Genomic DNA, 13740 nt, shown 5'->3' with positions numbered 1-13740 from the left:
ATCAAGTAGAAATATTTTCTATCTTTGATTTGAGATGAAACTGCTTTTGTCACAAACATGCAAAGCACATCTGTTGATATCTGGTACAAGAGCCCTAGATGCCAATAACTTTTAAGAAGATAGCCAAACCTCCAACTTCTAACTGAAAGAATGGCAAGGTAAGTTTTCACCTCTTGAAGCTTTTACCATAACGAATGATTACAGACACTTGACTAAACACTATGTTAGTTTTGTAGGCAACTATACAGCAATGCTACGGCATGCGCTAATCATTATATTCAACAGACAATGAAGTTGCAAGCGCCTTTTTCATTGTTTCAAATGCAAAATTTACAGTGCTGAGGATTTAAATAACCTGACAGCTTTACAGTTCCACAGACCCACTTATTCATCATTGTAAGGTTTGGACCAGAGTTAGGTCCACTTAAAAATTCATTTGATCTAACTCGTAAAGATGCTGAGGCTTCTGTATTTCGAATAGTAATGATTTCGTTAATAGCCGCTAACTATATACATGAAATACTTGCATCACATCTGTCTCCAAGGAAGTCTAGGCAAAAGAGTTCCTACCATGTGATCTCTGACATCAGTGATGGCACTTGCATTCTAACATTTTCAAAACTTCTCATACTTCCTGCCCCTTATCCACAAAATCTTGTCTTAATCATTATTTTACACATTTTGATTTTTGTACTTAAATACAATCCCATCTCACTCAATCTCTGATTCCACTGACTTATTTGTCAGGAGGTTTCACAACTCTCCCTGCTCGTGTTTTTGTCAGACTTGAATAATCAGCAGTTTTTTTTTATATAACTCTTCCTTTTTCACTTTGACAGTTTTCATTGAGGTCTGTGTTACACATGCCTTCCACTTTTATTTTTAGTTTCAACATCTGGTTCATCTGAATAGATACTTCTTTGTTGTCTTTGATATCTTGAAATAAGATTTCTCTTCTTTCTTATAGTATGTTCTGGCATGAGTATTAGATAAGATCTCTGTTGGTTTATGTCACTCTGGACAATTGCTCCTTCTCTATTTTGATCAATTCTCTTCAACTTTTATTAGGTTTGACAGGTTCCTATTATGGTATTTCCTATCTTAGTTTTTCACTTGTGGTTTCCTGTAAGATTTCTCTCTGTCCTACATTATTTAATATTCCGAGACATTTAGCCTTAGGTATAATTTCTTGTTAGGATAGCAAGTTGAGTTTTGAGTTTCCTTTCTAACAATAGCTGTAATGGTGCTAATCTACATTGCATTGGAAGCGGTCTTATTGTTTTAAAGTGCTGCTTGGAAATCTGCATTTTGTTTTCAGAGTGTTTTGATCATTCTAACTCCTCATTCTAGTTGTCCATGACACCAAGGATATCTGGGAGAACTTGAATGATGTTTGTTTCGGTAGTCATCATACGAATAATTGCTTAACTTTGATTCATCTGGAAAGGTAACCTATGACAATCAAGTATGACTTGCCATTGAAGAAGAATAAATCCTAGATATGCCCATGGCCTGGTTGGAAATTTTAGTGGTTTTCTCCGTTCTGGTTTGTATATTGTGCATATCTCGCAATTTTAAATAATTTCTTCCGTGCCTTTTGAAATTTTCAGCTGATATTGATATTGATGTCTAAACACAAGCTCTGCATTATGCTATACCCATTGGCCTGATGTAGTTTTTTTCTCTAAGATGCTTTCTCTGAATGAGACTGGATCACAAACCTCTTGGAATATTAGACATCATTCTTTAGAAAATTTGTGGAGCTGATATACCAAAAATGTTTATAACAATATCTTCATTAAGGACTAATGAAAGTTGTCAATAAAATTTACTTCTCATCTAAAAGACACTGTTCACATAAAGTTTCGTGAATATGATGCGTTTGGACAACTTTGCCAAATATTTTTGTCCACTGAGGACATTGGATACATTTCTCTTGCTGCAGCTTTGAGTTGAATCTCTATACACATTCAAACTGTACTGTTTGGTTTAGAGATTGTGACCATTTCCAAATACCACTCCATTGGTATCATGACTGGAGAAGTTAATCACATCCTGCTCATCTCTTCAAGTTGAAATTTTATTTCCATTATTGGTGTGCATGATATTTTTCTGAGCATACAGAGATATTGTCGTGTGGCTGCTTTACTCAGTGTGATGCTGTATTCTGTTTTATGTCATCCTAGTCCTGTGAATAATTTCGGAAAGTCTTTCTGGACATGACTGCTACTTTCTTGTTAGTTGACATCTTGCGCTTTCCTTATGAGATTGAGGTTGAGGTCGATATTCTTTTGCTTAGCAGAGAAAGTTCTTGGTTAAGTAATAATGTTTCCGGTGTAGCCTTTCTTTATACTGGAGTATTTTTGTGGCTTTCTTTAACTTTTAATTGGATTCAGCGTGGTCCATGTAATTGCATTTCTTTTGGCTCGACATGGCTGTACCACTGTTGCTTGTCTGGCAATATGATTACATTTGCTCCTGTGTCTAACTTGCAAGGATTAATGTATCCATTGACATTAGATATCTGCAGTGCAAAATGTATTAAAGTCTTTGATCTCCACTGGGAAATCCCTTATCTTGTATTCCACTGAAGGTTGCTGCACTTTATGGATAGCTCGGTATCTTAAAAAAAACTATAGCTTTAGGTCTTCATTTGGACTCCCACTTTGGCACTTTTTTTTGGAAGCATTATACTTTAGTTGCAAGAGTCCAATCTCAACTGTGAGAGTTTTTTTTTTCTGTGCCACAGTGCTAGCTGGGCATTTTTTTTTGTAATCTTGCACTTTCACCTTTCAGTAGTGCCTTCCTTTCTATGGTGTTCGTACCGTTTTGTTTTAGGAATTATATTGATGCTGGAGGTTGCTTGTACCATGGCTTTTGTTCTGAAGGTTGTTCTGTTTTGCTTTTGAGCCTCTGTCTCACTAGTGCTTTTTTTGAGTGAGTTCTTTGTTTGACTATAATAAATCTAATTGAGTTTCATCAGCTATTCCAATAAAAATGTGGTCTCTAATCAATTCTGTCTTGAAATTTCCATACATGCATCCCTCAACTGATCTCTCTAAATAATCATTAAAATCTTGTTTTGATTTGCTTGAGTACTGAATTTTATTAAACCTGGCTGTTTCCAGAATTTGCACTGAGGTTGAAGTAACTGTCAAACGGTTTTAAAAATTTCTTGCAGGTGTCTAATTCTTCCTGAATTCTTTGCCTTTACATTATCTGCTATACTTCCAACAGAATGAAGAATTGTGCTTAAGATTTGTTGTCTAATCTTGAAGCACATCTGTATCTTGGGAATCTTTTTCTTATGCCTTCTTTTACAACATTCATTTTTACACACATTAATGTCTACTTTTATCCATCTCGAGGAGCATGTGACATCTCTCAAAACAGCAAGAAATTACCTCTCCAAACGGTATTTTACAGTTTCATAACTCCAAAGCTTTAGACAATTTTGTCAGTGGTAAACCGTTATATTCTAGTTTTGAAAGTTGGATCTGTTTGGAAGCAGCTGCACTTTTACGTGTGTAGTAGGTCACAGGCCTTGACAATATTCCAGTAACAGTACTGAAATCTTGTGCTCCAGAACTTGCCACATACTTAGCCAAGCTGTTCCAGTCCAGTTACAACACTGGCATCTACCCAACAATGTGGTAAATTACCCAAGTATGTCCTGTACATGAAAAGTAGGACACATCCAACACAGCCAATTATTACCCATCAAGTTTACTCTCAATTAAAGGTAAAGTGATGGAAGGTGTCATCAACAGCGCTGTCAAGCAGCACCTGCTCAGCAATAACCTGCTCAGTGACGCCCAGTTTGGATTCCGCCAGGGCCACTCAGCTCCTGATCTCATTACAGCCTTGGTTCATACATGGATAAAAGAGCTGTATTCCAGCGGTGAGGTGAGAGCGACAGCCCTTGACATTAAGGGGAGTCCTGGCAAAACTGGAATCAATGGGTATCCGGGGGCAAATTCTCCAGTGGTTGAAATCATACCTTACACAGGAAGATGGTTGTGGTTGTTGTATGTCAGTCATCTCAGCTCCAGGACACTTCTGCAGGAGTTCCTTAGGGTAATGTCCTAGGGCTAATCATCTTCAGCTGCTTAATCAATGACCTTCCCTCCATCATAAGGTCAGAAATGGGGATGTTCACCAATGATTATGCAATGTCCAGTACCATTCATGATTCCTCAGATACTGAAGCAGTCCAAGTCCAAATGCAACAAGATCTGGACAATATTCAGGCTTGGGCTGACAGGTGGCAAGAAACATTCATGCCACGCAAATGCCAGGCCATGACCATCACCACCAATAAGAGACAATCTAACCACCACCCCTTGACATTGAATGGTGTTACCATCACTGAATCCCCCACTAACAACATCCAGAGGCTCGGAATACTGCGGTGAGTAACGCACCTCCTGACTCCCCAAAGCCTGTCCACCATCTACACATCAGGAGTGTGATGGAATACTCCCCACTTGCCTGGATGAGTGCAGCCCCAACAACACTCAAGAAGCTTGACACCATCCAGGACAAAGCAGCCCGCTTGATTGGCACTACACCCACAAACATCCACTCCCTCCACCACCGACACTCAGCAGCAGCAGTGTGTACTACCTACAAGATGCATTGCAGAAATTCACCAAAGTTCCTCAGACAGCATCTTCCAAATCCACGACCACTTCCATCTAAAAGGTCAAGGGCAGCAAATATATGGGAACACTACCACGCTCAAGTTCCCCTCCAAGTCACTCACCATCCTGACTTGGAAATATATCGCCGTTCCTCCACTGTCGCTGGGTCAAATCCTGGAATTCCCTCCGTGATGGCATTGTGGGTCAACCCACAGCAGGTGGACTGCAGCAGTTCAGGCAGTTCACCATCACCTTCTCATGGGCAACTACGGACAGGGCAATATTTGCTGGCCGGACAGGGCAATATTTGCTGGCCAGCCAGCGATGCCCACATCCCACAAATGAACGAATTTTTTAAAAGAAGCTGCCTCTGTGAACCACAGATGTGCAAAGTACAATCCTCCTCCATTGTCCAAACCCTTTCCCTTTCAGCTCAGTTGGCAAAAATAATAAATGTTAGGTTCAACAGGACAATATCAGTGATCCATTTTGGCCAAGCTACAGATTCCTTCATCTCCGTGAAAATTTTGGCCTTTCAGGTGGAGAGTATCTCCATTAAACTCACCAAAATTAATACCTAGAGTTGAAATTAAACATATATGAGCTATCAAACCAAACTGCATATGCTTTAGTTGCCCTAGCATCACTCATTCCAATATCACTAAAAGATGTTATCTGTCACTATCATGTTGATATCTGTGGGATCTTGCTGTGTGCTCATTCATACCTGAGCTATTTACACTTTTATGAGTGGTCCAGGACAGTTATTGGCCATTGAAGGGCATCTTATTGTCTGGCTAGTGAAAGAAGGTCAGAGACCAGGGTGAGCCCAGCAGATATTCCTGCTCTGGTCTTGGATAAAAGAGGTGAGTTCAATGTCTCTATCATTGACTCCCTTCCAGAGACTGACGAGATCCACAAGGTCCATCGACCACTCCCCTCTGCCCTCTTTCCTGGACCTATGGGTTTCAGGAGTAGGACAGGTGGACCTACTTTGCTGGGCGGTAACTAGGAATTTAGTGTGACCCTGGCTATAGCCTAAAAATAGGTATCAGTGGAACAATGATGAATGGCCTTGTTTTCCACCGACAAATAATTACACTTCAAAAAATGAATAGGAAGAGATTAATCCCACTGCCTCTTGCTTACATGTACATGGTCAAACAATTTTTGTTCTTTTACCTCATGCACATTCTGTCCCAGAGGATCAGATATTCAAACTCTGCTCCTTGCCTGCCTTCCACGCATCTCCATATCAACTAGTAAAATTTGATAAGAACTCCTCACCAACTAGTCCTGAATTTATTTTGCTTCTATTTCAGATATTACACTCTTGTTGTCACCCATTGGGATTCTATGAAGGGTGACCCCCAACATTTAACAATTAAAGAGAAGATTCATACCTGGGTCTCCACCATAAGTGATCTTCACCAGTGATCCCCCATGTATTGCCCTGCATGGGTTTACATAAAAGGGCTGTAATTTACAAATATTATCTGGAAATCATTACTTGGTGTTTGTCTCATAAAATATGTCCATAATCAATACAAAAAAAAACTTGATTTTATGTTGTGCTGTTCACATGGTTATTAGCTCCAAATTACACCACAGGAGTAGAATCAGACAAAATTTGGCACCAAGAAACAAATGGCGATTTTAGGACTGGTGTCTAAATGTTTGGCCAAATAATTTTTTTTTTTAAAAACTGTATCTGAAGGAAATTGAGGCAGGTGGTTTAAGGACACAGCAGGTCAAGCAGCATCAGAGGAGGAGGAGAGTTGACTCATGCTGATGCTGCCTGGCCTGCTGTGTTCCTCCAAAACCACACTATGTTGACTCTGACTCCAGCATCTGCAGTTCTTGTTATCACTGGGTTGTTGAGGGATAAAGGTCCAGAGCTCAGGGCCCAGACATTTGATGTTGTCACCACCAATGGAGGCCAAATGGAAATCATGGATGTCCAAGAGGCCAGAGTTGACTTATAGGGCTAGAAGAAGTTCTAGAGATAGAGGGGGATGAGACCATGGAAGGATTAAAAACAAGAACGAGAATTTTAAAATCAAGAAATGCTGGATTGGGAACGATTGTAACTCGGTGAGTACAGGGACATGGGAAGACAAGGACCACCGTTTCTCACCTTTAATGTGTGCTCGAAACATTTCCTTGCAGTATTCATATTGCAAGTATTGATCTCGAATTTGCATGTTGAAGTTGCTGAAATGCTTTCATTGTACTATTTGCTTTTGTAAATTGATTTCTAACTTTTTCTTCGTCTCTGTTCAGTTTGTCAGTAGGTCTGATAACAAGTACAAGAGAATGAATAGCAGTGAGCGTGTGCGGATTGTCACTGGCTCCCCATCTGGCCCAGCAAAAGCCTCTTTCGAAACTCTGAAACTTTCAGCTGACAAACAGGATGGTAATAAAAAGACTTGTATTTATATAGCACCTCTCAACACCTCTGGATGAACCAAACTACTTAGTGGCAAATTAAGTACTTTAGAATTGCAATCACTATTCAAGAAAAATCACCATGGTTCTGCTGGACCATGGTGCTGCTGTCTCATTAGAGTGAGGCAGCTGGTGGTGGTTTAACCAGAGAGTCACCACGACTCAAACGAGGGGAGAGGCTGATAAGGAGAGTCCTTCACAGTTACCTCAGCCAGTGCAGGAATTGAACCCATGCTGCCGATGTCACTCTGCGTTGCAAAACAGCCATCCAGTCAACTGACCTATACAACCCCAGGGTGGTTTTGGATCTGCAAACTCCTGAAAGCAGCAATGCAATAGACCAGATAATCTGAGGTTCAGTTGTTGGCCAGGCACTGACTTTTGTTAGCCCTTCTCTCAGAAACTTGCAAGATTTTTGTATTAAAAACTAAGGTCTTCTCTTTTCTTTTCTTGAAGATGTGGATACAGAAAGTGACATCAAGAGAGGTTTCACATTAATCCCGTACAGCCTGGTCCATCCATACCACATCCAACAGAAACGCCCTGTGTTGTTCTCCCCTACATCACTAGCCAAAATGCTCGTGCAAAAGTTGCTGAACTCTGGAGAAGCCATGGAATTTGACATCTGCAAATCAGGTAAGGTTGTATCATATGACTTGGGCACAAACGTTTCGGGTTACGATATCAACACTTTCACCCAGAACCGGGTATGGATGGAGTAACTGTCTCCCCAAGTGGAATGGTCTGTATTTAGAAGCGATGGATTTTAAGGTAATTTGCAAAATGGAGGGGCTATACAGAAAAAACACTTAGAACTTGTTATGATGTTCTGAAATGCATTGTGTGACGGGGGGTGGAAGCACATTCTCAACTGTCAATAGGAAGTTAGACATAATTCAAAAGGAGTGGGGCTGTCTATGGGGTTTGGGATTAATTTGATGTTGAAAAGTAATGACATGTCACATGGACTGAGTGGCTTCACTCTGTATTGTATTTGTTAAATCTAACCCATGATGATTGGATAACTGGACAGACACTTTGCCAGGTCTAAGCTTCCTACATAAAAAGATTGGCACAATCTCAACATAAATCCTTTTACATCATTTGATGTTCCCTAAAAGCTTCTGCTTTGCAGTAGGGATAGAAGTGGGAGAGCTTGTGATATACAGGTGCAGTCAAGCTGGTTGTACCAAAGTTTTCTTTACTTCAGTTGTTGGATGAATTGTAATTCGTAAAAGGAATGTTTTCACTAGCAAGTGGATGAAACTGTGAAAGGACTGTTATTTATGCCACGTGTCATGTTGGAAAATTACAGTCTGTGTGATAGGATAGAAAGAGGCCAGTCCATTGGGTTCACTGGCTATCCTGTTAGACTGGCCCATGTGAAGGCTTTTTTTTAGTTGTAAAGATTCAGACTTTAAATATGAGTGAGTAACCAGTGCATTCACAACTGTCGGCTTTCAATATATTATTAATGAGGATATTTTTCAACGGGATGATGAGAATCTGTTTTGACAATGATGATATATATGTGTTTCTATCTGGTCCCTTAAGGCAGTCAGCATTCCTCCTCATGCTGATTTGAAATACAGCTTGATGTTTGGTTTGAGGTAATAATGGTTGTTGTTTCTTGAGCTTTTACTTGAGGCAGTAACTTCTGAGCAGCAGTATATCCACTCTCCTTGTTCACTGCCTGCAGGCTTTTCTTGCATGCCTAAAGACTGAAGTCTTTCTGTTCAATTGGTTCGCTGCCTGCAGGCTTTTTTCTTGGAGGCATCAGTCTCTCAGTTCTGCTGTCAGATGTGTTGATTTAGGTCTACTGGAATGGTGCAACATGCAGGATTTTTTTAAAGGAACAATTTTATTCTTATATTTTCATTTATAGTTTCTTAGTAGTGTCACATCACTATTTTACTTTGTGCAATTGAGGACAAAACCTCCTGGATTCACGCACTTTTCTCTATGATCTGTCTTTGATCATCTTGTCGAGGCTTGGCTTCCACATGGTCTCATTGATCTTGCAGGGCTCTCCTTCACATCTGCCTTCATAATGATTCACTCTGATACCCAAGTAAATTTTTGGATTGCATGCGGTAGGTGTTCAGATTCTGTCAAATTCAGTTTTGAATAATGAAATTTCATTCTTTTACTGCCAGTCTACCTGAAATGAACTATCTTTTTACAAGCTGTAGATGGTGGAAACCTGACACTCAGATTGCTTTTTTTGTGAAAAGAGTGACAGAATTAACTTTTTAGTGAATGATGTTTTACCTGAACTGGGAAAAAGTTCAAGATTTAACAGTTTATAAGGAAGTGCAAAAGCAAGGAAAAGGAGTAGTGGTGCACACATACTCACAAAGGAGTGAGTTGCTGGAGGCCAGAGTTGATGAATTGGCAAAGTGGATGATAGTATAATTCAGAGAAAAAGTGCAGGCAATGGGACAAAAGAAGCATCCAAAGCAGGTGTAAATGACAACAGCAGAATATTATGATTTGGGGAAAAACAAGTCAGTTCTACAGTGAGTTGAACAGATCATAAACAATGTTAAATCTGGAAGGCTGTGAATTGCCTAAATGATAGATGAAATGTTGTTCCTCAGATTTGTGTTGAGTTTAATGGAACAGTGTAGAAGGCCAAAGACAGAGAGGCCATGTGGCTGTCCTCCTATTCTCTGATTTAGAATGGAGATCTGTGGAATCTTTGTAGAAATTCTGTAAAAGACCATTTTAAGTCTCATCATGGGTAATTTGATTTGGATAATAAAAGTATGGAATCATGTAACAGTAGTTGACGTGAGTTGCTGATTTTGTTTTAACAACTAATTTGCAGTTTGTGCCGCCATGGCAGAGTGGTTTATTCATTTGTTTTTAAAACAAGACACAGACTTTTGTTGACATTTACTGATGGAATCACTGAATTAATTGATGTCCTGTCTAAGGCTTTGAAATAAAAAGTGAGTGCTTTCAGTTTGACATGATTGCACAGAAGCTACTGCCTGAATTCATGGCAGATTCTGGCTCAGGCTTAGCCTCTGTGTCTTGTCTTCATACCGTACACTGAACAGTCTCCAAGGCTTTGTTAGTTCAAAGTTCTTCCTTGAAAGTGAAATGTGATCTCCCACCAGTCAACAAATTCTAAGTATAAATATAAACTGGCCTAAAACCAATTTCTATCCATTTTAATGTGACTAGGTTCAGGTCAGCTAACAAGGAAAGTGACAGATTGAGTTCACGTAAGTTTGACAAGTTTGAAAGAACAAACAAAAAGGCCACACTAATGCTAGTGGCTCCAACTTTGGAAGTGTACTGGATTTAAGCATTTGGGGGTAGGAGACACAACACAACAAAAGTAAACTGGATAAACTTTTGAAATTTAGCATCTTCAATTGCATGATTACCAATTGAACAGAGTAGGGTCTTTTTTGAAGAGAAAGTAGAGAGTAGCGTGACATAATGAAAGAGTTTTGTGTAACAGGCATAAAGAGGTATCCACTGATGGAAGAAATAACTCGACAGGCTAGTATCCTGTCACCAAGTCACCCTTTATTTACACAGTACTTGACAGTGGTCCAGCTTCCTCAGACTCAGCGCTCAATGAACAGAACCTCTGATACTCCTGTTTGTATATATTTTTTCCTTGTCTTCACAGTACACTGTCTATGGTCAGCCAGCTTGGAATGAAACCCCTGAACTAAGGAGGTTCTAAATCCTCTCTCTATACTTCTTTTTCCCCACACTACTACTGCTACACAGAGTGCTTATTTTCCCCATAGTGTGAGTAAGTAAGTGCAAGGACTCACTGAAGACACCATTGTGCAAATAACTTTATTTAATATTTCCACGCCCAGGAAAAACACCCATGTGGCCAGGGAACTAGTAAGAAGCAAAGCCAGATAAAGGGCAATGCTGATGTGGGGGGAAAAAAAGTGAAGTGAAGGGGAGGGTAGGGATTAAAGCAAGAGAATTGGAGGGAGAAATAAAGCATTTCACCCCCCCACTGTACCCACCTCTGCATGCTCCCTCTCCAGGGGCCACTCCTGTTTACATCTGTCAGCCCTGGCTCCCTAATTAGGGTTGGTAACCTGGTCCAATCAAGGAACTCATTCTACGGGGAGAAACGCGAACTCAATCACAAATAATAGCTTAAAGGTAAAGGGAAAGCTTAATGAAGAGAGGCTTAGAGTGGTTCCCAAACTGCCAGTTGTAACAATCAATGGAAGTGTGGGACAAAAAAAAAGGGGTCACAAGCTTTGAAGCAGCAACTCTGATTGGACAATGCAAGGCTCATTTGGAAGTATGATCTTTTTGCCTGGGGGCATCTCCTAATTAAATAAGCTTTGAACACTGCTGAAACCAACAGAGCCTGCAACTAGTTGATGTTTTAGTTGCTTTGTGTGTGGGTCACTGCTGAATCCTACTGAACAACCCTTCCCTGAATCCCCTCCCCAGTTTTCACTCTGGGGTTGTACCAAGTGTGTAAAGCTTTAAAGTGGGGTCATAATACAGAAAAGGTTTGAAAAATATCGGTGTAGAATGAATGCTGCAAAGATATAACTTTGTGCTAAGAGGGGGTGGGAAGAGGTGTGTGCAGGTGATGAACAAGCTTGGACCAGTAGGGCCAATTTTGAGTTAATATGTCCATTGGTTATAATCTTAGAATTTACAAGAAAAAAGAAGTTTTCCCAGTTATTCACTTGACAAATATACATATTGACTGAGAAGGCACAATGAAATGCTGGAAATAGTCCACAGGTCAAGCAGCATCTGAGAAACAGAGTGTACCATTTCAGGTAAAGATGACTTTACATTAGAATTGCTCAGCTGACTTCAGCAAGGTTATATTGCAGAGTGTTGTTATTGGCACGAAATGGGGGGAGAAAAAAAAAAAATTAGCCTGGATTTGTGTTCTTGATCACTATCAGTCACTGAGAGGAAGAATATGCATACACAGCCAGAATGTGAGGTTGTGATACTTCTGTATGTTGGAATGACTTAGCACTGCCCAGGCTCAACACATGGGTAAGATAGTCATTAAAATGTTTTTGAAGTTGTCATCTTTTTTTCTTGGTTTCTGAGGTGACTGCTATGTCCCATACAGATTTGTGCAGACCACACCACTGGGAGTGGGGTGGGCCACATACTCCTCAAAGACCTTGAGTAGATGGGTTGTTTGCAGTTGTGGGCTCTCTAATGGCTCTGCCTTTGCCTCTACATGTTATCAAAGTCTCTCTCTGCATTCAGTGCCTTCCTGAATGGGCCTTCTCTAGTTTGGTCAGTCAAAGCCAAGCACTGCCATGAGTTGGAAGGGATGTTTGATCTCTTCAGGGATGCTTCAAGAACATCCCTAAAACATTTTCTCTGTCCTCTTGGGAGTTTGCGGCCATGACAAATAGCCAAATAGAACAGTTACTTCGGGATTCTGGTAAATCTTACTCCAATATGAGCACTTGACTTCAGGCCATGTAGGGAAGAAAACTGGAGAGGGAGTTTGCATTCAGTGTTCCTTGTAATTGTGTTGGATTATTTCATTAACTTAAATATTTGCCCTTTTAGATATTTTAAACAAAGAAGAATATTTGCAGAAACAGAAGTCGGAACCAATTATCTTCTCCAGAGAAAAGCATTTAAACACCTTTGAATGTGTCATGCCTGCTAACATCAAAGCTGTAACTGCCAAGGTAAATGAAACTTGCCCATTTTTTTTGCTATAATTGATACAGTACTGTGGGTAATAAAAAGTTTTTTTTTTTTCCCCAAGAAAAAAAATTGAAGCAACAGCAAATTGTTTATACAGTGCCTTTAAGATAATAAAAAAAAAAGTCCCAAGGCTCTTCATGGGAGCATTGTCAAACAAAATTTGTCACCAAACCACAGTTTACACAGGGCTGAATGTGGCAGGACCAGAGGTAACAGAAACACATGAGGATTTCAGCAGATGAACTGAGACAGCGATTTAAAAATAAGTAGTGTTATGGAGGTGAAAATAGATTAGCTTTAGTGGAACAGATGTGTAATTGAAAGCTTACCTTGGGGCCAGGTATGACAGGTTGCGAACCATCTGGTTCAGCCTCAGATAGTTGCCAAGGAGAGCAATGAAATTTATGGTGAGGAAGTGGTGTTTGTGATCAGAGTCCACAATAACTTCAAGTTGTTAAGTATGGAGAGCAGAATTGGTCATTGACTATTTCCTATTTGCTGTATTGTCAATCTGCAGTTATTAGATTCGGAAGGCCTGTACCTCAGGCAAGTTGCAAGTCAAACAAGGAGAAATTTTACATTTAAATAAGTATCTAACCTTGGAGGGGTCTTAAGAATAGACAGGGAACAACTGTTTTCAGCAGCAGGTACATTACTTTCAACCTGTAGTCTTTTATTATTATTTACAGAATTTAGGAATGTTAGAGCTGGAATGAAGTTTCTGATTAGGGTGAATGTAGCAGACATATGCAACTTTCAAAAGGATGAATACTTGAAAATGCTGCAGGTTTCTTCTTTGAGCTTTGGAGTGAGATGAAATGAATAGGTTTTTGTAAAGAGAAACTGGTGTGGAATTGGAGATAGTAGGAACTGCAGATGCTGGAGAATCCGAGACAACAAGGTGCAGGGCTGGATGAACACAGCAGGCCAAGCAGCATCATAGGAGCAGAGA

At 40.0% G+C, this 13740-nt stretch overlaps 1 protein-coding gene across 1 annotated transcript in view; it reads left to right on the top strand.

The window, feature by feature from the left end:
• The window catches only part of card11 (caspase recruitment domain family, member 11), a 221073-nt gene that overhangs the window by 185633 nt on the left and 21700 nt on the right, over positions 1-13740 (top strand). Inside the window, exons 20-23 of the mRNA XM_048609736.1 lie at positions 6927-7059; positions 7548-7727; positions 12645-12769; positions 13306-13334. Coding sequence (XP_048465693.1) covers positions 6927-7059; positions 7548-7727; positions 12645-12769; positions 13306-13334 — 467 coding nt within the window. The remainder of the gene's footprint in view (positions 1-6926; positions 7060-7547; positions 7728-12644; positions 12770-13305; positions 13335-13740) is intronic.

Source organism: Rhincodon typus, chromosome 21, assembly GCF_021869965.1.
Source record: "Rhincodon typus isolate 14 chromosome 21, sRhiTyp1.1, whole genome shotgun sequence".
Lineage (NCBI taxonomy): Eukaryota > Metazoa > Chordata > Chondrichthyes > Orectolobiformes > Rhincodontidae > Rhincodon > Rhincodon typus.
The sequence above is the reverse complement of the archived record's forward strand: the minus strand, read 5'-3'. Positions and strand labels throughout refer to the sequence as shown.